Source organism: Gorilla gorilla, chromosome 6 (genome assembly GCF_029281585.2).
Source record: "Gorilla gorilla gorilla isolate KB3781 chromosome 6, NHGRI_mGorGor1-v2.1_pri, whole genome shotgun sequence".
NCBI classification, from domain to species: Eukaryota; Metazoa; Chordata; class Mammalia; order Primates; family Hominidae; genus Gorilla; species Gorilla gorilla.
Window position 1 is genome coordinate 148,918,944 of NC_073230.2, and position 25,827 is coordinate 148,944,770.

The 25,827-nt window shown below is 45.9% G+C and overlaps 1 protein-coding gene across 6 annotated transcripts in view; it reads left to right on the top strand.

Annotated features, from left to right (window-relative positions):
- The window catches only part of TBXAS1 (thromboxane A synthase 1), a 243,855-nt gene that overhangs the window by 31,508 nt on the left and 186,520 nt on the right, over nucleotides 1-25,827 (top strand). For 5 of the 6 annotated variants that reach the window (XM_063708804.1, XM_055393221.2, XM_063708803.1 and 2 more), the window contains one exon: nucleotides 19,803-19,969. In XM_063708804.1, the coding sequence (XP_063564874.1) occupies nucleotides 19,881-19,969 (89 nt within the window). In that variant the 5' untranslated portion in view covers nucleotides 19,803-19,880. Of the gene's footprint in view, nucleotides 1-19,745; nucleotides 19,970-25,827 lie in introns of those variants that run through there. The other variant, XM_031013364.3, reaches the window with a different exon arrangement.

Here is a 25,827-nt window from a genome sequence, read left to right on the forward strand (position 1 = left end):
TGCTGAAGGCATGGCTCAGTCCCAGTCTAAAGGCCTTGGAACCTCAGAACCAGGGGAGCTCATGCTGTAACTCTCAGTCCGAGGCTGAAGGCTTGAGAACTTGAGGGGGTCTGCTCGTACAAGTTCCAGAGTCCAAAGGCCAGAGATCTTGGAATTCTGATGTCCAAGAGCAGAAGAAAAAGGGTGTCCCAGCTCTGAGAGTGAGTGTGGATTCACCTGCCTTTTTGTTCTATCCAGGTCCAAAGCTGAATGGGTGGTGCCCGTCCATGTTGAGGGTGAATCTTCTCCACTCAGTCCACCAACTCACATGCCAGTCTCTTCTGAAAACACCCTCACAGACACACCCGGAAAGAGTGCTTCACCAGCTATCTAGGCATCCCTTGAGCCAATCAATGTGACACCTAAAATTAACCATCATAGTGATAATTTAAGGCATTAAGGACATCATTTCATGTCCTGCAGCTCTTTAAGCCCAGGCTTGGTCATTTTCAATGAGTGGAAATTAACGTTTTTGTTTTTGTTTTTTGAGACAGGGTCTCGCTCTGTCACCCAGGCTGGAGTACAGTGGTGTGATCTCAGCTCACTGCAACCTCTGTTTCATGGGCTCAATCAGTTCTCCAACCTCAGCCTCCCAAATAGCTAGGATTACAGGCATGAGCCACCAATGCCTGACTTTTTTTTTTTCTTTTTGGTAGAGATGGGGATTTGCCATGTTGCCCAGGCTGGTCTCAAACTTGTGAGCTCAAAACAATCCTCCCACTTTGGCCTTCCAAAAGGGATTACAGAGGTGAGCCACTGTGCCCGGCCTGGAAATTACCATTCTAAGTCATCTTTGTGACTGCCAGGAAATCAGAGTAGTCCACCAGGAAGAGTTATCTCTTGGGCTGAACAGAACAGTGATTGAGTGTCTCTGGTGTGACAGGTACTGTATTCGCCATGGGAATAGATGAATGGAAAGGAATTTGTAAAGGTATTGACAATGTTTTTTGAGTTTTTAAACAGGATGCTTGTCATTTTAATGACACAGACTCTAATTTCTAAGCATTTTTAGAGGGACGCATATTTCTGTATACTATTAACTGCATAGTCTTCTTTCTTAGAATGCCTAATTTACCAGACATCAACAGAACTTTAGCTCAAGCCTCACTAAGAAGATGTAGCAGTGCACGCTCTGGGATTATTTTATACTTCACTAGGATGACTTATTTATAGAACAGAATCTTTTTGCTTTCCTACAAGATTCAACAGTTCTATTAAGCAACAGCAAAAGAAACAGCTACTTCTCCAGAGAAGACTTCAATCTTAAGCAAGATTTATATTTCAAAAATAAATATTTAAAAGCAAATCATAACAGAGCTAAAACCAACAGTACCACATATACCCAAACTATGCCAGTGAGTCTGGGTCCATATCTTGTAGGAATTATATGTTTCTGAAAACCGAGAGAGATTTTATTCTCTCCCTAAAGAAAAGTTTAAGGTCTTATTCTATCCATACACACACACATCAGACTGAAAAGCAAAATCAGAAGACTGAGTTCACCTGAATTTAATTCAAATTCGAGGAAGTAGCATTTGAAATAGCTTATTTTTTGACTGGATTCAACCTGAAGTATATTGTGATTTCTCAATATCCCCTTCCAGAGGGAAACATTATTTCTTGCCTATGATGGGTACAAATCTATATATACTCTGCACATACAGTCACTCTTTGTCACACTTGATAATGGGTCACATTTGTGGTGAACAGATGTTTCCTGAGAGTCTGAGACTCATGAGCAAAGCCGTGGTGTGGGTAAGAGGGATGAGCTGTTCTCACTGGATGCTTCAAAAGGGGCTGTGCTTACAATTAGTCTGAAAGCCAAATTATCCTTATTGAAGAAGGACAAAATGGCATGGGCAAGCTCTTCTCTCCTGTCTTAGGACAGACGCTGCTTATGAAAATTGTCTGTACCTGTCTTTGATGATTCTGGTCTAGAAATGGTTCCCTGGCGTGACTGGGTGTCTTAGAAAGGACACTGTGGAGTTAACTTCTGGAAGGAAAGTCTAACATGATCTGCAGGCTCAATAACAGATAAAGGGAAAAAAGAAGGGAAAGAAGACAAAAGGAAAGGAGTTTTTCACTCTGACAAGAACCACATGAGTGACTAACCCTAAAGATGGAAATAGAAAATGACCTTTGGTGAGGGATATTTTCTGAACATTCAAAGCTGGATTTGACTGCTTTATAACATTTCAAATGGCATGGAATGTACTCTGTTGTGAATGAGAAATGCCCCCTTTAAAATGAGCAAAGCCTTAAGTTAGTCTACATGACAGTGACTCTGGCCAGGTAGAATATTTCAACCCTGCACTTCCTGGCCTGTACCCTTTTGAGCAATTGCATTTCATAAATTTCAGGAGCATACCTGAAGTAGATGGTTGAGACATGGGAAGGATCATAAATCCGGGCCTCAATGTCTTCCAGCTCCCAAATTCAAGGCTCTGAAATGCTGGCCTTGGCACAACTTGGCATCCATGCCATGGAACAGTCTTCCACAGGTGGTAGTTCATCATCTTATGTTTAGTTCTTATTGCCGTCCTTGAAAAGCAGCAGTATATAGGAATGGTAAAAGACCTCTCTTTTTCTTGTGTGCCATAAAAATAGCTAGATAGAAACTCTTTCCAGAGCAAAGAAAAGTAGGTTGAAATGTTCTACACTTTGTGGTTGAGGCTGAATTCCGACTGAGCAAATACACACAAATGAGGGGAGACAATATCAACCCCACAATGTTGGGGTGAACTCCTCGGTGACAGATGAAGAAACAAACACTCTCAGTGCAGTTATCCTCATATCAGATGCTTTACCCTGAACCAAACGTTTTTCCAGAACTTTTTTTCTCTGTTACCAAAGTAATACACATTCACTCTAGATTTTTGGAAGTTCAGACAAACATAAGGAAGAAAATCTCCTTTGCTTTTCCTGTACATGTACACGTGGAAAAACATCCTTTGCCTTGGGTCGTGTTTTGTGGATTATGCCTAATTAAAGACAGTACTCTTCTTAGAGACCAGTATCAAAATGAGTTGAGGGGACTTGCAAGAAGGAATGAATGGAATGTATTCATTTCTCCACATTCCTATCACCAGTTTTTGGGGAAAGGTGGTGAGCCCCTGTGTCTTGCATTGATAACATGAGAAGTACCTGAGAGTTTCCTGCGAGAAATGAGCAGTCACTGTACCTCATCTAAAGTGCTTTGAAGCCAAGCACGGTGACTCACGCCTGTAATCCCAGCACTTTGGGAGGCTGAGGCAGGTGTATCACTTGAGGTCAGGAGTTCAAGGCCAGCCCGGCCATCATGGCAAAACCCGGTCTCTACTAAAAATACAAAAATTAGCCAGGTGTGGTGGTGGGTGCCTGTAATCCCAGCTACTCAGGAGACTGAGGCAGGAGAATCGCTTGAACCAGGGTGGCGGAGGTTGCAGTGAGCCAAGACCATGCCACTGCACTCCAGCCTGGACAACAGAGCAAAACTCGGTCTAAAATAAAATAAAATAAAATAAAATAAAATAAAATAAAATAAAATAAAAAATAAAATAAAATAAATAAAATAATAAAATAAAATGCTTTGAATGCTTGAGAAGAACCTGGTGGGTCACTCAGTTCATCCTCTGAGGAGGCGCTCATTCCTGTTTGAGGATAAGAGTGGAGAAGAACATTTGGGGGAAGCCCTGGACCTTTCGTATTCGGCCTTTCAGAGACCTTCCAATACTGGGTCACTGATGTCCCTTCAGGATGTGAGTAACCTCCACTGACTACTGCAGACCTCTGATCACTTCATTTAGTGTAACTCGTTTTGCACAGCCACAAAAGATGGGCTGCTGCCTGGCTGAGGAAACACCCTTCTGGTCAAGGGGCTGAAGAAAATCTGTTGTCCGCTAGACTGAGGACGGCTTCCTGACAAATGTTTCACATGGAAGAATAGGTCCAGGTTTCCATAGGTTTGTCCAAATGTTTGGTTATGTTATATCCTGCTTCTTTTGAACGATAACATCCATCATAGAGTTATAGGCTGTGGTCACCTGTTCTCGGACCTTTGGTTGGGTCCCTGAATCACATGTAACTGTTTTTCTGTAATCATCATCAAATCCACCTTACCTGTGGCTCTAGAACTCAGCAACTCTAGAACACAGGGCTGTTAATTTTCCAGATCTTCTTTGTAACTATGTTAAGCATTAAGAAATACTAGGTTCAGGGATGACAGGCATACAATGTGTATGTATCTTTTTCTGCCAAAATGAGGTGTGAATCAGTTAGCACATTTGAGACCTGGTACCCAAAACAGCCAGGATGAATGAGGTGAAGAAGGCACAGTGGGAGCCCTCAGGTGCCACCTCCTCTCCACTCTACAAAATCAGAAGTCTCTGTTGCTTGCATGTTATGTGGATGTGGTTTTCATTTTTCTGGCCTTTTTGGATTGGCTTTCTTTTGGACTGTTTGTGTGGCATTGATGCTGCCTTCCCCCAGCATGGCTTTTGCTTCTGCCTCTCCTAAATGAAGCACCCCACTGTCCAGATGGTACCATCTCTTCATTACAGAAAAATCATCTAAGTAGAAAGAAGTAGCATTTGAGCCACATTGCTATGTATTGTTGGGAGGAACAGTCTCTATTGACCCTCAGCTCACTTCCTGATCAACTCAGCCTATGGCTCAGACAATTGGTTTGTTTTCCACGAAGGTTTAAAGTGTGGAGTACATGGTTCCAACCCTCACCCTCTCACTCAGTTTTTCTGGGAAAATTAGCTGGCATGATACATTTCAGATTCAGAAAGCTGGACTCTGGGATGCCCTCCCCAAGATGGCAGAGCTTTGGGATGAAAACAGTGTCAGGTAAGGAGTTGAGTAGCCTTATCTTGGCCTAAGTTCACTGAACTGACCAAGCTTGATTGTATCCGGTTGGTCAAGTGGACACTCAACATGACTTTGCTGGAATCACAAGGTGATTATTGCCATTGGAGGAAAGAACAGATGTGGAAGGCCTCATACAAGGTGGGAAAATATAGTTCTCTGGAGTTCCAATGACAGAGTTCCAAGGCCTCACTGAATTAGGGCCTTGGGGAAATATGACACAGATTCTAGAGCTGAGCAACAAGAGAAAGCATGTCTAATGAGGAAGCGAGCTCCCCAGAATTGGAGGATTTCAAGCAGAGACCAGGTGCCTAGGTGCCAGGGGTGCTATGAAGGTAGAAGACTGGACTAGGTGCCCAGAGTCTCTGTGTGGTGATCAGACTTTTCCAAAGATTGTAGTTCTTGGTACTGACCTGGAGTCCTCAACAGCTTCTGCATCCTTGGTCTCAACTTGGGTCTGGTGTCCTGGTCCCTAGGTGGTGAGCTCCCTGAGCACAGGGCACTGGTCTTGTCCATCATCCTCCCCTAGCACCTGTCTCTGTGCCTTTCACCTTAAGGGTGTTCTACAAGTGTTTCCTAAAGGGGTGGTGGCATGCTGGCTCCTCCAACCCCAGCTGTGAGCTGAAGTCCTGTCTCAAATCCAAACTGTCTACATGATACTGATAAGAAATAGGATTCGAATCTCAATTTTGCTACCCAAGGATTTTGATGTAAGAGAATGTAAATTTAAAACCAACATTAGGACTGTGAGTTTGAGACTAAAACTCTGGCCTTGCTGTTCCATGGCCTTAGGAGAAGCACAGGCATCAGGACAGATGGAAAGAGAGAGAGGGAGACAGACAGACAGACAAACGGGGTTCTCTGCAAAGCAGCCAGTGGGCAGAGGAGCCTCCGTGGAGCTCCCAGAACTTATCTTAGCAATTTTCCAAGTTTCTAGGCAGCCTGACCAAGTAGGAAGAATAATTTGGTCAATTCCATGAAGAGGTTCCCTCTTTTGAAATGTGTGATTCTAATCCGCAGCTCATTCATCAAAGCAAAGGCAGTGAATAACACAGCCCAAACTGATTTTGTTGGTAAACACCACCCAACTGTTTTCTTATTAGTTTACCTTGGCAATACCTCTCTATGATGTAGTTATGTGAGGTTTCAGAGCCATATTTACTTCCATCCCACACACACCTTATGTTACCTCATCTTCCACTGCCATATTGAGAGAAAGGAACACTTCTCGGTTCCTGCAGAAACTTGAAGAATCCTATTGGGAGATAAGGCAGACATTGACTCCAAATAGTTGGGTGGTGGTGAAGTGCAGGTGTGAGACCAGGGCTTCAGTAGGAGGAGGTCACTTCAGAGGAGGAGGAGAGGGGAAGAGGAAATCCCCAGGCAGCCAGTGACCAAGAAAGCAGTAAAGTGATGGCTAATTATTGTGAAAGAACCAAGTTGGAAACAGTTCACATCAATCCTCAGAGAGGGTTGGACAATTCTGGCCAATTTGGTACACCTGTCACGGAAAGATGGTGATATGGTTTGGCTCTGTGTCCCCACCCAAATCTCATCTCGAATTGTAATCCCCACTTGTCAAGGGAGGGATCTGGTGGGAGGTGATTGCATCATGGGAGCAGTTTCTCCCATGCTGCTGTCATGATAGTGAGTGAGTTCTCATGAGATCTGATGGTTTTATAAGGGGCTCTTCCCACTTTACATGCTCTCTCTCTCTCCTGCCGCCTTGTGAAGAAGGCGCCTGTTTTCCCTTCTGCCATGATTGTAAGTTTCCTGAGGCTACCCCAGCCATGCAGAACTGTGAATTAATTGAATCGCCTTTGTTTATAAATTACCCAGTCTCAAGTAGTATCTCTAGAGCCGTGTGAAAATCGGCTAATACAGATGGGAAGCCAGGGTCTCTCCTGGGGGACAAAGGAGCGTGCTTGAGACAGAATAGGAAGAAGTTCATACAGAATCGAAAGAGTTGCTGACATGCTGCTGCCCAAATACAGCAGCTTCTTCAGACGTCAGGTGTCCCCCAGAGGTGCCATCTTTGAATCTAATGTGTAGATTCTTATTCAGTTGGTCTGGGTAGAGTGTGGGCTTTAGAATTTTAAAAGATCTCCCTGGTGCTTCTAATGCACAGGTAGGGTTGAGAAGCACACTGTTCTCAAAGAGTGGTCCCAGACCAGCAGCATCAGCATCACCTGGGAAATTGGAAGAAATGCAAATTCTAGGGCCCCAACCCGGAATTACTGAATCAGAAACTCTGGCAATGGTGCCCAGCAATCTGTGTTGTATTTAACGAGTTCTCCAGGTGATTCCGATATTTGCTGAAGTTGAACTACTGCAATAAAGATGTTTGAATCTCAGGATACTCCCATCCCTGCCCCTGCTCCCCGCCTTCCTTAGTTCTCCAAGAAATCCTGTCTCTGGCTCCCCCATCCAGGCTTGGAACCCTGGAGGCTTCCTCGCAGAGCTGTGTAGAGCAGGTGGGGAGGGCAACTCCACAGCCCTAGTCACCTGTGAGCTGCGTAGACAAGAGAATTTTCCAGCAAGTAGAAGTCAAGTGTCCTGGGGAAGGTTTGATTTGCACAGAGTCAGGGTTTAGTTCAATGATTGGGCTTCCTGGACTCCCTCCTCTCCTTGTCCTTCCCAATCAGTTGCCAAGCCCCCAGCTGTTTCATTAAGAAATATCTGAATCCTCCTCCACTGATCACTGTCCATTTTCTCACTAGTCTCGTGCTTCAGCCCTACTTCCTAGATTCCGGTAGGGATCTCCCAGTGGGTCTCCCTTGCTGCTGTCTCCCCCGGCCTCAGCCCCCCATCAACTGTCTTTCTCGACAGCACTTGGCGCCCGTCCCTTCCTCTTCCACCCTGCTTCCCATGTGAACTTGACACATGCATGCTGCCCACCTGTACCTGCATGCACACGTGCCTGCTCCACAGGACGCCACCAGCAAGTCCTGTGGCCTGTCCTGTGGGCAAAGTCCATGATCCTCAGCCTGGTGTCCAGAGACCCCCCTGCCAGCCCCTCCCTACCACTTCAACCTTATCTCTCACCATCCTGCTTCATGAACCTTGTGCTCCAGCCAGACTGGTATACTGGTAAAACCCCAATAAGATAAGCAAGTAAAATTAGAGCCCATAAACCCGGAACAGGTACAGGCAGCCACGGGGTGTCCAGCGGAGACAGCTTTAGTAACTTCAAGTGCTCAGGGGTGGGAATGGGTACACTCCGGTCTTTGAGTTAAATAGCATGAAAGTGAGATGATGTGGAGAACTGAACTAATTACTCAAGGACTCAAGAACTCACTGCTCTCTCTGCACCTCTTCTTTTCTTTATGGGATTTCACTCATTATATCCTTCTTAGAAAATCTAGGTTGAGAAATGATTTTATGGTTACTTCAATAAACTGATATATTTTATAGAAAATGAGCCAGGTGCTTGGATTATGGAAACAAACCTTAATTTATGTCAAGTGTTCTCGCAGAAAGAGTGGTGCCACCTACCTTCATAACCTGAAGAACACCATTGCTACCTGATGGCAGCTACCTAAAACACCGGCAGTAGTACATTCATTCATTTCAGAAACATTTCGTGATCAACTACTGAGTGACAAGCAGGCATTCTCCCAGTCACTGGGGTTACATTGTTGAACCAGATATAACTCTTCTCAAAAAGCTTACATCTAGAGTGTTGGTAGAGGCAAGCTCACTGAGTAGGATTGGGGTGCTGTGGCAGGACACGGATCGACAATGGATCATCTCTGGGAGGCCCTGGAGGGTTCCTTGAGGAGGTGATGCCTACTCTAAGTCCTGAAAATGCACAGAAAGGAGCCTGCCTTGTTAGGGGATGGTGAAGGTATATGATGGCACAGGGCCTGTTGTAACTCAGGTGGGTGCAGGTACAAGTCAGGCTGGGGTTCAGTTCAGAGACCACCAGTACAGACAGGGATGGAACTGGGATCAGTAAAGACAGGGGCTTGGATAAATGTTCAAGGTACGAAGGTGTTGGCCAGGCTGGTCTCTAACTCCTGACCTCAAGTGATCCACCTGCTTTGGCCTCCCAAAGTGCTGGGATTATAGGTATGAGCCACCACGCCCAGCCTCCCTCACTCAGTTCTTATTTCTATACTACCATTCTAGGTGGAGACTGGTACCGTACCACCTGCTGACATATTTCCTTGGAGGCAGCTGCTGCCAAAACTTAGGATTATCTTCTACTTGAGGGTTTACCATTATTGGGCCTGTGCCTGGGTTGCAGTGCCCCCTTTGCAGGCAGAGTGAATATTTCTGATTTACATTGTTCATTGGAGTGTGGAGAATTGAGCCTTGATTCAAGTAGAAACCATGTTCTCAGAGGGTCCAGCTGGGCTGGTGAGATGAATACCACACATAGATGGCTCCAATGGCTTCATGGAGCTGGGGGAAGGCTCCTGGTGGCACATGTAGAGCAGACCCCTGGTAGCAACTCAACCTCCTGGAGAGACACTTGGGAAGACTGGGTCAGAGGCCATCATACCAGCATCTCAGAGGCTAGTCCCTCTCCATCCCTGATCCCTGAACTAGCTACTGGGCCTTGGCTTTTTAGCAGAGGGCTGCAATTGCCACCCTCCAGCCTGTTCTAGTGGCTTGTTTTTCCTATACAGGAATTGGTGAATTGAGGACATACCCAGAATGGGACCCCACCTGTGGCAGGAATGCTATATGCTTCCCAAACCTCTTTCCTTTTCCTCCTGGGCTTGCTCCATTTCTCAGCCTCCTTTGCAATTAGGGGTGGTCATGTTTCCAAAGAGTGTGTACACCACCTCCAGGCCTGGCCTGTAAAATTCTTCCTCACATCATCTTCTCTTTTTTCCACTTGCCAGCTGGTTGTGGATGATCCAGCAGAGGCATCTGAGGTTCCAGTGGATGACAGGGTTACAAGATGGAAAAAGCCTGAATTCCTGAGTCACTGCATGGAAGGCTGCCTACTGAACACACACATTTGGGCTGTTACATGAGTGACAGACACACTTCTGTAGTGTGAAGCTCTTGAGATTTGGGGGCCCCTCATTACAACACTTATGCTATTCATTCTTTCCCCCAACTCAGTTCTTTTGTTTGTTTGTTTGTTTGTTTGAGATGCAGTCTCACTCTGTCGCCCAGGCTGGAGTGCAGTGGCACTATCTTGGCTCACTGCAACCTCCGCCTCCCAGGTTCAAGCGATTCTCCTGCCTCAGCCTCCCTAGTAACTGGGATTACAGGTGCACGCCACCATACCCGGCTAATTTTTGTATTTTTAGTAGAGATGGGTTTTCACCATGTTGGCCAGGCTGGTCTGAAACTCCTGACCTCAAGTGATCCACCTGCCTTGGCCTCCTAAAGTGCTGGAATTGCAGGTATGAGCCACCACTCTCAGCCTCCCCAATTCAGTTCTTATTTCTATATTGCCATACTAGGTGGAGATTGGGGCCGTACCACCTGCTGACATATTTCCTTGGAGGCATCTGCTGCCAAAACTTCGAATTATCTTCTGCTTGAGAGTTTCTATTATTGGGCCTGTGCCTGGGTCACAGTGCCCCCTTTGCTCTGTAGTGGGACTTCCTGGTCCTGACAACTTGCCTGGAATGCCATTTGTGATCTTGCTGTCAAACTCTGGATTCTAACTTTTGCTTTCTGAGCATGCTGTCTGTCTCCTTATGCCTGCTCCCACTCCCACCCCCAGTGACTAGGAGGTGAAAAAATGACTGTTCCAGGCACCAACTTGCCTGAAAGCTCCAAGACTTGCCTTAAGGCAGTCAAGCCGTCTGCTGACTCTCCACTTTTGTAAGGAGAGCTATGTCTAGTCATCAACATGTAGCCGCATCCAGCCATGAGGAGGGGCGGGAGAGATTTGAAAACAACTCAGGAAGTGCTAACATCTGACAAGCTGAGATCATGGGTGTCATAAATTGATAGAGAGGCTGAAATGAGAAGGAGATAGGATGGGCCATGTGTGGTTAGCAACATCAAGAGCAACTTGTAGTTGACAACCTCATTGCTCATCTTCCGCTGACACGTACAGCCAAAGTCTGAATGGTGGCATTGCTTCAACTCCCCTGCTGTGTGATGGGGGCACCTGATTGATGTTGACACACCAATGTTGGGCTATCGGAGGAGCTCTGTATTAATTTTAACAATGAAAATAGACGGGTTACAGTTACCCTAAATAGCATCAAGTCACCCCACTGCATAAAGCCCTTCAGTGGCTTCCCTTTCCTTTTGGAAGGAAGTAGTGCATTTTTCACATGGTCCACTGGGTCTTAGATGTCCTGACCCTACCTTATCCCTCCTGTGTAGGCCAGTCCTACCCTTTCTTCTGCTTAATGCCTCCCAGCCATGCTGGTGTTCTCTACATTCTTCATGCGTACCCAGCACAGTGCCAGGCACCCTGTACAAATTCAATAAATAATTCTTGGATTAATGAATGAGAGGTCAATCAGGAGATGGCTGCAATCTAGTGAGAAACCACGGAGCTGATATTTGGGTGGGTGTCTCTAAATCTAAGCCCTAAGAAACCTTGCTCGTTCACTGTTCTAGTGTCTTCCCATTGCCTAGAACAGTCTCCCATGCCTAGTAGATGCCAAGGCATTTGTTGAACCAACGAAATGAAGTAGAATGAATGGATAAAGGGAATAGTGACAAGAATGAGGGAGACTTCACAGGCAGGACCAGCAGGGCTTGCTGACTAACTGGATGTTGAGATGAGTGGGCTGAGAGAAGTCAAGGATGATCCCAAGTTTCTGGCTTGGGGCTGAAGGGAAGAAGGTACAATTTACTGAGACAGGGGAGATGGGATGAGGTTAATGGAGAAAGGAGGCTGCGGCAATGAGTCTAGCTTTAGAGATTTCGAGTCTGCAGCATCTGTAGGCTGGTTGTCAGAGGAGGTCCAGTGGGCAGCTGGATACATTGGTCTGAAACTCAGGAATGACAATTGGGCTGGAGAGAATAGATTTGGGAGTGAACAGCCTGTGTTGTTAACGAAAGCCAAGTGAGCGGATGAGATTGCAATGTGATAGGTGGTGTGGTTGTACAATGATGTATAAAATATGGTCCCTGCCCTCAAGACTAATACAAAATCAAGATATGACATAGACCTTAAAACTGTTTATGAGCCCATCCATATCTCCATAGCAACCTTGAAGCAAAGCGATAGCTCTGCCCTTATCACAGGCAGGGGAAACACACAGATGGCTGCTGTCTCCCACAAGTCTCCCACCGCAGGAGATGTTTCCTCTTCCCCGTGGGACCCACAATGAATGGCACCTGCAAATTCCACTCTTCTAGCCAGTCCAAAACCGAGTCTTCTTCCACTTCTCAGCCATGGGGCCGAAGAGAGGGAGGGGGACGTCAGAATCAGCCCTTTCTGTCCAAACCCCCTTTTCTCTAGGTCTTGTCTCTCTACACCCTCCACTTCGCCAAAGCCAGGAAGGAGGTGGCCGTAATGACCACACTGCCACTTTCCCTTGGTCTTTCTGTGGCACGAATGCTGTAGGTCGTTTCCTGCTTCTTGCAACTGTCCGCCAGTGGCTTCAGTGGAAACAATCACAGATCTCGTGTATTGAGTGCTCCCTGTGAGCCAGAGCTCCACTAATCAGGCCACACGAGGAATTCATTTTCCTCTCAACCATCCTAGGCAGTGTGGACAGTTACCACCACTTCACAAATGAGAAACCGAGGCTCAGAGAGATCAATTTGGGTTCTAAGATTGTCTAAGCTAGAGTATGGAAGGGGTAGGATTTGAACACAGGTCATTTAAAAACAAAAAGCTGCATCCTTAAGCAGTAAAATAAGGTCCCTCAGCTAATGGTCCTGTTGTCTGCTTGCTCTTATACTCTTTCTCTCTCTCTCTCTGGTTATATCTGTTGAATCTTTTTCCAGGCATCTCTTTGGTATTGCCCTGTAAGGCTGCTCTTCTTGGTGTTGGTTCCCCCACCCCCAACTCCGTGCTTCCCTTCTCAGCACTCTACCTGTTCTCTGTAGCCCACTTTTATCCCTACGGCTTTGCCCCATCCACAAGCAAATGGCTCTCAAAATGAAAATTATTTCCCTACTTCAGATTTTTCTCCTGACCTCTACAGATCTGGCCACCTCTCGAGCATCTTAATCTGTGGGGCCACGAGAGGCCTCGTGCTCAGCGTGCAGAACACTGAAGCCACGATAGCTTCCTAACACTTGCTTCCTTCCCTGAGTCCCTGTCGTACTGTATGGCACTATCATGGGCTCACTCAACAGAGCCGGACATTCAGGGGTGATCCTTGACGTCCCCCTCTTCTTCATCCCCACACTCAATCAGCGACCAAATACTATGGATTCTGCCTTCCTAGTGGTCTTAAAAACCAGCCCTCTCTTGCTCATTTCCACATCCACTGCCTTATTCAGGCTGTCATCTCCCGCCTAGCTGACCCGCAGCCTCCTGGCTGGTCCTCATATCAGGTAGAAAGCATCCAATCTGCCTCCTGAGTGATACTTCTAGAAGCAAATCTGATCACGTTGCTGCTCAATTTTACCTCCTGCTCTGGCTTTCCCTGACCCTAGCATGAAGGATGAACTTCTTGGTATGGCCCGCAGTGCCTTGCATATCTCCCCGTCCTCCCCACTCACCCCAGTTTCCGATGCCTTTGAGCAAGCGTCAGCCATGCTCCCTCCGACAAGCACATCTATCCTACTCTCTTCTGCTTGGTGAATTCATCTGCACAGTCTAAGCTCAAATGTCATTAGATTCAAACCTTTTGCCGATCTCCTGTCCTCCTGTTTGTGTCTGCTCTGTGCCCTGCATGTATTTGTGTGCCATCATAACTATAAGACAGACGGAACTTAGGTGATTATATGTCTATTTCCTTATCCTGGAAGGTGAGCTCCTTGTTGGAGAGATGTGGGGCTTATACACTGGGATTCTCATCTACTGCCAGGTCCCCAGTGATTATTCAATAAGTGTTTTCTAGAAGAAGGACTGAAGGAACAGAGGAGTCCTCCTAACCTGATCTCCCGCTCTCAGAAATGGAACAGAGTCCCTAAAAGGATCATATTGAAGAGACTGGACTGCATTGGGGGTAGCCAAGGTTTTCATGCTTCCAAAGGGCCCCTAATATCTTTTGTAAGGAGGTGAAGCAGACCCCAAGCTCATACCACCCGTCCTCTTTCTTCCCTCTAGCCACTCTGCACCCTGGAGGTAAACATCAGAATAAACGATATCATAACCATGGGCTGGCTCGGTGAACTATAAATATTCTAAACCAAGATGTGATCTTAGATTTAGTGGGAAAAAAACACTGCATGTAAAGCCAAAAGATTCGGGCTTGAGCCTGGCCTCTAGGTTGTGTTACATGTATGACCTCAGGTGGTCATGGGACATCTCTGAGCTCCAGTTTTACCAACCTGGGAATGAAAATTACTGGTCACTTACTTCCTGGGGTTGCTCTGAGGCTGAGTAAAGTTAGAGAATTTCTTGGTACTTGTATGGTGCTAAGGAAGCTCCATTGTCCCTTTACCCAGCATCCTTCATGGCAAAGAGAATGTGCCTGCTGGCACCTCTTTCAGCCTCTGTTTCAGCCTCTGCCTCAGTCCTCGCCAGAGACGTCAGGCTTAGCACAGAGCAGCTGGGAGCCTTCAGCAGAGAAGGAAGGCACCGCTTAGACATCTGCACGGGCAGTTTTTAAACATAGGGAACATGAAGGAAATACCACAGAATTTATGGAGTGAAAGCTTTAAAAAGAAACACAAGTCTGAAGTCAAAACAGTTGACTCAATTCTAGGGGAGATGTCTGCCTGGAAGTAGGAGTGGGGGAAAAAGATAGACTTGGAGTGAGTGGAGACAGGGGAAGCAAAGCTCTGTGGGGAGCCCTACAAAGTGGGGCAAGTGGGCACCTCCCCGCATGGCTCAAGACGGAAAGTCGGTCCTGCCTGTACACAGGGTAGCACTTACCAGCATTTTGGAAACACACATCTTTGGGCCCAGCTGTTCCACTTTTAAGAATGTCGCTTGAGATAGCCTCATGCAAGGGCACAATAATATACACAAGGATGTCCACTGAAGCCTCATTAGAAGTTGAGAAAACTTGGAAACAACTCGAATGCTGTTTAGCAGAGGATAGGCTAAACAAATTACAACACGTCTGTACAGTGGACTGAAGTAGCAAACGGCGTATGTCTCTAAATATGAACGGGAAACATATTCATTATACAATAAGTGAGAAAGACCAGTTGCAGGATGGCACAGGTATGATGATCTTGTTTCCATAAAAACTAAAAATATACATATGTCTGTGCATGCATGGAAAAATACAAGAGGATAGGTATTAATTTGTGACCAGAGTTTGTCAGTGGGAGTTGGGATTATAGGATATTTTCTGTACAGTTGTGTAGAGTTGATTTTTTTCTTTTCTTTCTTTTTCTTTTCCTTTTTTCTTTTCTTTCTTTTTTTTTTTTTTTTTTTTTGAGACAGAGTCTTGCCGTATCATCTAGGCTGAAGTGCAATGGCGTGATCTTGGCTCACTGCAACCTCTGCCTCCTGGGTTCAAATGATTCTCCTGTCTCAGCCTCCCAAGTAGCTGGGATTACAGGCACCTGCCATCATGCCTGGCTAATTTTTGTGTTTTTAGTAGAGACAGGGTTTTGCCATGTTGGTCAGGCTGGTCTCGAACTCCTAACCTCTGGTGATCCACCTGCCTCGGCTTCCCAAAGTGCTGGGATTACAGACATGAGCCACTGCGCCCAGCCTGAGTTGATTTTTTTTAATAGACGTATTAGTAAAAGAAAAATATACAGAAAATAGTGAAATTACGGGAAATATGGCAACTGTCTGACCTTCATCCTAGAAAAACCCTGATCAGTGTCCCTGTATTGCATCACAGGTACCAAAATTGTAATACATCCTTCATCATGCTACTGTCCCAGTGAAAACCCCGAGCATCTCTCATTTCTTCCCTTCCACTCCATCCTGGCTAATTTACTGTCCACAATTCACAGAGTATTGTCTCCACTCTGCACAGCCACAGAATGGGTGTGGTAACCTCTCCATGGCATTTATGGTTTCTACAAATCACAAATCACATAGGAAGGGCTCCAAGAATATTAGAGGAATGAGCGACTTAACTCAGCGCCCGTGGGGGAGCTGGCAACTCCCCAGGAAAGCTGGACATCTCCAAGCTGGCCACCAACATTCTATAGCCTCTCCATGAGCAGGGTGGGAGCTGTGCTGGGTGCACAGTGCCATGTCCACAGGTTGATGTGAGGGGCACGTTCTAAATCAAGTGCCTGAGAAGGGCTTCGGAGACCTAGATCCTATCCCTACACAACTATGGGACCGTGTACCGGTCACTTTCCCTTTCTGGGTTTCTGTTTTCACCTCTGTAAAAAAGAGTAAGGCTTGATCAGTGTTTCTCAAAGCACTCTCCTTGGAAAGCTACATCTGGGATATGTTATAAATGTCCCTGAAGAGGCCATTGTGGTAAAATACACTTGAGAAATGCAGCTCTCTGCATCGTGCTCTTGGAGATTTCCAATGCATATTAGCAGGTTAGAGTCTCTGAGGTCTGGCAGTAAATAAACTTACTTATCGATGCTTATACCAGCAATTCTCATGTTTATTTCACCTTGGCATCCTTTAAAATATTTTTTTTCTTAGCATCTTGGTTATACATACACTGAGTTAAGTGTTATCCACAGTCACTTCTCGCTCCCTGAATCCGTGACCACCCCCTCCATGCTGCCTGGCCATCATCCTGCAGTGTTCCTGTGGCTGAACGTGGATTATTTCAGGTGACCCCTGGAAAAAACGAAGCTCTGTTTTGTGAGAGAGAATGAGTTAGCCTCTCAGTACAGATCCCGATGGAATGGGATGAAGGAGAGGTAGCCTACTGACAAAGGAGAGGGGTGGGGAGTCTAAAAGGGCTTGAAATGCAGCCAGGAGCAGCCAGATGGGGTGGTGCAGTGGGGGGACACTAAGTAGGAGTAACATGGAGGGACACTAATAAGCAGGGAACTACAGAGGAATAATTTTCATAATACGTCTGTTAAAAACAGGGAGGCAGGGCAAATGGTCAGAAGGAAAGGAAGGTTCTTGGCACCTGTGTGGTTCACTATCTTATTTGTGGCTGTAACTCATCTCTTCCCCTGGATTTAAATACCAAATTTATGTTGATGGCTTCCACGTTTGAATATAATCTTTCGAGGAAGAGCATGGGCTTTAGAGTCATACAGCCCATGCCTCAGTTTCTTCCCCTGTAACATGGGGTTAACCATAAGATTTACCCGCTAGGTGTGTGTATGAGGATTAAATGAGTTGACACATAGGAAAGCTCCTAGAATAACTAGTGTGTAGTAAGCACTCATAAATGACATGATCATGATCAATTGTTATTATTCATATTTTCAGCCATCAGTGCTCTCTGGCTCGACACCTCCACTCAGATGTCTCCAGGGCATCTCAGGCTTAACAAAACTGAATCAGAATTCTTGATTTTCCCAACAATACCCCACCTTTCCCAGACTCCCTGTTTCAGTGAATGGCACCTGATATACCTGTAGCTCAAGTTTGGAACCTGAGGGTGAGGTGTGGTCCTCCTTTCCCCTTCCCTTTCATATGCACCCCACCAGGAACTTCTGCAGAGCACAAGGGCCCACCCCCAAAATATATTTCAAGTCCATCTACTTCTTCCCACCTCCCTCTCTCCTCTAGCCAAGCATCCCTTCTCTCTGGGTGAAGGCAGCAGCCTTCTGTGTGCCCTCCCTGTCTTTGCTCTCGCTCCTTTCCAGGGAATCTGCACCTGTGACCACAGCCTTCTGTAACAAATGTACCTGTGACCATCCTAAGACCTGTGGGGGCACAGAAAAGGAAGCCCATAGCTACCCCTGCTGGCTTTTGGTGTCCATTTGCATGAAGTGTCTTTTTCCACCCCTTTACTTTCAGTTTACATGAGTCCTTATGTGTCAGGTGAGTCTCCTGAAGGCAGCAGATAGTTAGTTGGTGAGTTCTTATCCATTCTGCAGTTCTGTATCTTTTAAGTGCAGCATTTAGGCCATTTACATTCAGTGTTAATATTGAAATGTGAGGTACCATTGCATTCATCAGGCTCTTTGTTGCCTGTGTACTTCTTTGTTTGTTTGTTTTTTGCTTTTGTTTTTTAACTTGTATTTTTGTTTTATGGGTCCTGTGTGATTTATGCTTTAAAGAGGTTCTGTTCTGATGTGTTTCCAGGATTTGTTTCAAGATTTAGAGCTCCTTTTACCAGTTCTTAAAGTGGTGGCTTGGTAATGACGAATTCTCTCAGGATTTGTTTGTCTGAAAATGACTGTATCTTTCCTTCATATATGATGCTTAGTTTCACTGGATACAAAATTCTTGGCTGATAATTGGTTTGTTGAGGAGCCGGAAGACAGGGCCCCAATCCCTTCCAGCTTGTAGGGTTTCTGCTGAGAAATCTGCTGTTCTTCTGATTGGTTTTCCTTTACAGGTTATCTGGTTCTTCTGTCTCACAGCTCTTAAGATTCTTTCCTTCGTCTCAACTCTGGATAACCTGATGACAATGTGCTGAGGCAAAGATCTTTTTACAATGAATTTCCCATGTGTTCTTTGTACTTCTTGTATTTGGATGTCTAGGTCTCTAGATGGCTGCAGAAGTTTTCCTTGATTCTTCCCCCAAATATGTTTTCCAAGCTTTTAGAATTCTCTTCTTCCTCAGGAACACCAATTATTCTTAGGTTTGGTCATTTAACATAATCCCAGACTTCTTGGAGGCTTTGTTCATATTTTCTTATTCTTTTTTCTTTGTCTTTGTTGAATTGGGTTAATTTGAAGACCTTGTCTTTGAGCTCTGATTTTCTTTCTTCTACTTGTTCAATTCTATTGCTGAGACTTTCCAGAGCATTTCACATTTCTAAAAGTGTGTCCAAAGTTTCCTGAATTTTCAATTATTTTTTCTTTAAGCTACTTCATTGAATATTTCTCCCATTCAATATTGGGGGAGTGTGTTGGGAGAGGAGGGTCTCCCTTTCCCACTTCCGCAAATGGGGCACTCACAGTATTTGGAGTGTCTTCTGGGTCCTGCAGGAGCAGTCCGGTTCCTTCAGAGAGTCTGTGGGTCCTTTTGGGATTGCTGGTTTTTTCTTGCAGTTGATCTGGAGCTAAAATTCACCATGGAAGCTTCCAGATGCTGCTCTGTCTGAAGCTGCAATCTAGTCCTGCCACCCATCCACTATGATCCCCTCCATCTCTCTGTCTACTTTAGTCAGATAAGCTCAAAGCTAGAACAAAGGACCCATATATGAGCCTATGGATCTGCCTTCAAACACTTGAGAAGCCCTCCAACTCACCATGAGAACACTGACCCCAATCGGGATCTTTGCTTTGCTCCAACAGCCAGACACTCAGAGAGGTCCTCAGACCCAGCAACTAATGGACTTGGTGGGATGGTTGTCCTCAAAGCAGCCAGCATTTTTATCAGGCTGGCGTCTGGTCCTGTATTTTTCTGGGATATTCAGAGTCTCTTGACATGTATCTTCACTTAATTGTGAATTTTAAAAATTATAGATGGATGTAGATATAGATATAGATATAGACATAGAGATAGATATAGACATATATATAGATAGATATACATAGACATTTTGGAGAAGAGTCTCTCTTTGAAGACTTCCTCTCGGAGTACAAGCCCATGGTTACAACCATTTTGTTTCTCAGCAAACATGGGGAAGTTTGCTTTTCCTCTCTGAGGAAGTTAATATAAATGTTTATTGACAGTGCAGTCATCAAGGAATAAAGTTGCTGATTCATTCCTTTACACTGAAACCCTTTGTTGTGCCCTCCTCTTCCTTCCTCTTTATAGGGAGACACTCTGAGAAAGAGCACATTGTGGGGGCCCACTCCATGTGATGTTTGCTTGGTTGCCTGTTCCCTTTTCTACCTGCAGAGCACGGTTCCCATAAGGGCAGCGAGATCAGCCTCCTGTCTCATCTGGAAGACCACCACTCTGGGGTCTCAGAGGAAGATGGAAGCCTTGGGGTTTCTAAAATTGGAAGTGAATGGCCCCATGGTGACGGTGGCCCTGTCAGTGGCTCTCTTGGCCCTCCTGAAATGGTAAGTGCAGCCAGCCCTAGGGACTGTGACAGCGTCAGCCGTCTCACCCTGGAGCCTTGCTGGTGCCATGGCGGGGTATGTGGGAGTGTGTTTTTCTTCTTTTCTAATCTAGCGGGAGTGAGTATTAACACAGCTTCAGAATTAAAAGCAAACAGCCAGGTTAATCTTTTGCTAAAATGCATGAGATTGAAGTGTCAGGAAAGGCTGGTGATTCAGTGACTGAGAATGCTACACATAATTAAGTTTGAAAGAGATGGAAAAAGAAACAAATTTGAAAGGCATTAGGTTTGGGTAGAAGTATTTCCTTGAACCCCGTCATATCTCCTCACCTCATTTTTCTAAAATCCTCTGTCCTTGTTGGATTTACAGTGAATTCAGCCTCTTGGTTCATATTACATTCAAAACAAAACAAGACTTAGGAGCTGTTTGGCAAATGTGGGCCTCTTTGCAGGAAGTCATTGAGGGGGATTTCTGTAGGGTTAAGGACAAAGTGGTAGATCTAATTTCTCATATTTGATAGAGGGAGATGGATTCTGAAGAACATAGTGTGTGCAGCTCCTACAAAATTTGAGACCCTGAAAGGATCTCAAACTTGAACTCCGAGTTGCTCCCCTGTGGTTTTGTTAATTCAACAGCAAATTTTCCTAAGCCTGACTCTGGTGTCTGTAGGTCGAAGGCCTCATAATATGCTACATTTATGCATATTCGCCCTGTCAGTTAAACTTATTAGAGTTTCCCATTCAATCAAAAGCACCTGGATTTAGATGGCTCTGGCTTTTGAGAGCAAAGTGAGTGGAAAAAATAATGGAGAACTGGAGTCCAAACAGAATTTTAATTTATGTTTTCAGTAGTAATAAAGCCTTCTGTAGATTAATAACTGGGAAAGCACTTTGAAAAGCATCAAGCATTATGCAAATGTGAGGTATTATTCTTTTGGAATTTGCATAGCTGAGGGTGGAATTCACGTTTGATGTTCTATGATGATGAAATTACTTCTTGGAAATTGGCTCTGAAACCCAGCCTCAGTCCCAGTGCTGTTTTTCTTTTTAACTGGTTTAATTTTTTTTTGAACTTTTTTATCTCATTGTAGCTTACCTTGGATTGAAACTGGCCACATGTAAAACCAAGAGCAAATGGTAGCTCCTTCCCTACCCCCAGCCCCCAATAATCCATCTCAATGTGTTTTTATGCTCAGAGAAGCCCAAAGCACAGTGTCTGACATGCAGAAAGTGCTTAGTCGATGTCAGCCACTATAATTAACCATCTATCATCTATGTAACCTAAAAGAAAATAAGTCTTTAGTGGTTTAGGTTTATTTTTAATTTCTTTTTTATTTTATTTTATTTTTTTATTTTTTATTTTTTTTATTGATCATTCTTGGGTGTTTCTCGCAGAGGGGGATTTGGCAGGGTCGTAGGACAGTAGTGGAGGGAAGGTCAGCAGACAAACAAGTGAACAAAGGTCTCTGGTTTTCCTAGGCAGAGTGTTTGTGTCCCTGGGTACTTGAGATTAGGGAGTGGTGATGACTCTTAACGAGCATGCTGCCTTCAAGCATCTGTTTAACAAAGCACATCTTGCACCTCCCTTAATCCATTTAACCCTGAGTGGACACAGCCTATGTTTCAGAGAGCACAGGGTTGGCGGTAAGGTCATAGATCAACAGGATCCCAAGGCAGAAGAATTTTTCTTAGGACAGAACAAAATGAAAAGTCTCCCATATCTACTTCTTTCTACACAGGCACAGCAACCTTCCGATTTCTCAATCTTTTCCCCACCTTGCCCCCTTTTCTATTCCACAAAACCGCCATTGTCATCATGGCCCGTTCTCAATGAGCTGTTGGGTACACCTCCTAGACGGGGTGGTGGCCGGGCAGAGGGGCTCCTCACTTCCCAGTGGGGGCGGCCGGGCAGAGGCGCCCCTCACCTCCCGGACGGGGTGGCTGGCCGGGCAGGGGGCTGACCCCCCATCTCCCTCCCGGATGGGGCGGCTGGCCGGGCGGGGGGCTGACCCTCCCGGACGGGGCGGCTGGCCGGGCAGAGGGGCTCCTCACTTCCCAGTAGGGGCGGCTGGGCAGAGGCGCCCCTCACCTCCCGGACGGGGCGGCTGGCCGGGCGGGGGGCTGACCCCCCAACCTCCCTCCCAGACGGGGTGGCTGCCGGGCGGAGACGCTCCTCACTTCCCAGACAGGGTAGCAGCCGGGCGGAGGGGCTCCTCACTTCTCAGACGGGGCGGTTGCCAGGCGGAGGGTCTCCTAACTTCTCAGATGGGGCAGCCGGGCAGAGACGCTCTTCACCTCCCAGACGGGGTCGCGGCAGGGCAGAGGCGCTCCCCACATCTCAGACGATGGGCGGCCGGGCAGAGACGCTCCTCACTTCCCAGACGGTGTGGCAGCCGGGCAGAGGCTGCAATCTCCGCACTTTGGGAGGCCAAGGCAGGCGGCTGGGAGGTGGAGGTTGTAGCGAGCCGAGATCCCGCCACCGCACTCCAGCCTGGGCGCCATTGAGCACTGAGTTAACGAGACTCCGTCTGCAATCCCGGCACCTTGGGAGGCCGAGGCTGGCGGATCACTCGCGGTTAGGAGCTGGAGACCAGCCCGGCCAACACAGCGAAACCCCGTCTCCACCAAAAAAATTCGAAAACCAGTCGGGCGTGGCGGCGCGCGCCTGCAATCGCAGGCACTCGGCAGGCTGAGGCAGGAGAATCAGGCAGGGAGGTTGCAGTGAGCCGAGATGGCAGCAGCACAGTCCAGCTTTGGCTCGGCATGAGAGGGAGCCCGTGGAAAGGGGAGAGGGAGAGGGAGAGGGAGCTTATTTTTAATTTCTAACTAATATGCTTATTCATATTAATCTCATCAATAGCTATGCTCTGACTGTGGTTCTCAAAGTGGACACTTTTTTACACTTTTGTTTCAGTCTTTGTTGTGTCTGAGCCTCCAGCTCAGTGCCTGCCATGTAGGAACACCACAGCATTCAGCAGGGCAGCTGTGTGTTTGCTGTCTATTCTTGGGCCATATTAATAACCTGGTTCAAAGATGCAGAGATTAAGATAAATGTACCAAGCAGAAGTGGTAAATAGGAAGTGAGAGCTGACTTCTATTTGTTATTGCAAAAATATTCATTAACCTGTTAATGTGTGCCCAGTCTGGAGGAGGCCCTGGTACAAGGTCAGGAAGCAGGAGATCTGGAGCAGGTGCCCAAGGCTGGGGAGACACAGAGGTTCTGGGGGTGAGCTCAATGTCTAGAGAGGATACTGCAGGAGGAGCAGAGGCAGCAGGAGAGAGGTCACGGTCCTGGCTCTGGTGCTTTTGGGTCCATCCCTTGATTCAGTGCAAGGGGAACCACCCTTGGGCTTTCAACCCTTCTGTTCTGGGTGAGACTCTAGTCAGCCACTAAGCCACAGCCACCAGCTTGAATGAGGCAAGGCCCCCTTCCTGCTTCATTGTCTTGAAAGGATATGTGTGGAAGAGACAGGGGTGCTTTTCCTCCAGTGAGAGGATTCACAGGCAAGGAAAGATGTAGGTGTAGAGACACTTGCAGGAGAAACTGGCAGGGGGAGTGGATTAAACACTGCAGCACATTAGTCTTTGCTTTAAGTGTTACATGTGCCATCCAGCCAGGTGAGATGGCAGCAGAGAACCTGAGAAGGTGAAATCAAATGGGCTGGGCGCGGTGGCTCATGCCTATAATCCCAGCACTTTGGGAGGCCAAGGCAGACAGATCACTTGAGGTCAGAAGTTCGAGACCAGCCTGGCCAACATGGTGAAACTCCATCTCTACTAAAAATACAAAAATTAGCTGGGCATGGCAGCAGGTGTCTGTAATCCCAGCTACTTGGGAGGCTAAGGCAGGAGAATCACTTCAACTTGGGAGGCACAGGCTGCAGTGATCTGAGATCATGCCACTTCCCTCCAGCCTGGGTGACAAAGAAAGACTCTGTTTCAAACAAAACAAAACAGAAGGATGGGAGGATGGAGGGAATCATGGTGGACAGGAGGCAGGACTAGACTGCAGCTCCAGACAAAGCAGCATCTGGAAGCTTCCATGGTGAATTTTAGCTCCAGATCAACTGCAAGAATAAATCAGCAATTCTGAGGGGACCCACAGACCCTCTGAAGGAAGCGGATTGCTCCTGCAGGACCCAGAAGACACCCCAAATACTGTGAGTGCCCCAACTGCGGAAGTGGGAAAGGGAGACCCTCCTCTCCCAACACACTCCCCCAATTTGAGTGGGAGAAATATTCAATGAAATAGATAGCTTAAAGAAAAAACAATAGAAAATTCAGGAAACTTTGGACACACTTTTAGAAATGTGAAATGCTCTGGAAAGTCTCAGCAATAGAATAGAACAAGTAGAAGAAGGAAATTCAGAGCTCAAAGACAAGGTCTTTGAATTAACTGAATCCAACAAAGACAAAGAAAAAAATAAAAAAATATGAACAAAGCCTCCAAGAAGTCTGGGATTATGTTAAATGACCATACCTAAGAATAATTGGTGTTCCTGAGGAAGAAGAGAATTCTAAAAGCTTGCAAAACATATTTGGGGGAATAATCAAGGAAAAGTTCCCCAGTCTAGCTAGAGACCTAGACATCCAAATACAAGAAGCACAAAGAACATGTGGGAAATTCATCGCAAAAAGATCTTTGCCTAGGCACATTGTCATCAGGTTATCCAGAGTTGAGACAAAGGAAAGAATCTTAAGAGTTGTAAGACAGAAGAACCAGGTAACCTATAAAGGAAAACCTATCAGATGAACTGAAGATTTCTCAGCTGAAACCCTACAAGCTGGAAGGGATTGGGGCCCTGTCTTCCAGCTTCTCAAACAAATCAATTATCAGCCAAGAATGTTGTATCCAGTGAAGCTAAGCATCATGTATGAAGGAAAGATACAGTCGTTTTCAGACAAACAAATGCTGACAGAATTGCCATTACTAAGCCACCACTACAAGAACTGGTAAAAGGAGCTCCAAATCTTGAAACAAATCCTGGAAACACATCAAAACAGAACCTCTTTAAAGCATAAATCACACAGGACCTATAAAACAAAAATACAAGCTAAAAAGCAAAAGCAAAAAACAACAACAAAAAAAAACCAAAGTGCAGAGGCAACAAAGAGCCTGATGAATGCAACAGTACCTCACATTTCAATACTAACACTGAAAGTAAATGGCCTAAATGCTCCACTTAAAAGATACAGAACTGCAGAATGGATAAGAACTCGCCAACCAACTATCTGCTGCCTTCAGGAGACTCACCTAACACATAAGGACTCACATAAACTTAAAGGGGTAGAAAAAGGCATTTCATGCAAATGGACACCAAAAGCGAGTAGAGCAACGGTAGCTATTCTCATATCAGACAAAACAAACCGTAAAGCAACAGCAGTTAAAAGAGACAAAGAGGGGCCGGGCGTGGTGGCTCATGCCTGTAATCTCAGCACTTTGGATCACAAGGTCAGGAGTTCATGACCAGTGTGGCCAACACAGTGAAACCCCATCTCTACTAAAAATACAAAAAAAAAAAAAAAAAAAAAAAAATTAGAGGGGTGTGGTGGTAGGTGCCTGTAGTCCCAGCTACTCGGGAGGCTGAGGCAGGCGAATCACTTAAATCTGGGAGGTGGAGGTTGCAGTGAGCTGAGATTGCACCACTGCACTCCAGCCTGGGTGACACAGCAAGACACTCAAAAAAATAAAAAAAAGAGACAAAGAGGGACATTATAGAATGGTAAAAGGCCTTGTCCAACAGTAAAATATCACAATCTTAAGCATATATGCACCTAAAACTGGAGCTTCCAAATTTACAAAACAATTACTAATAGGCCTAAGAAATGTGGTAGACAGCAACGCAATAATAGTGGCAG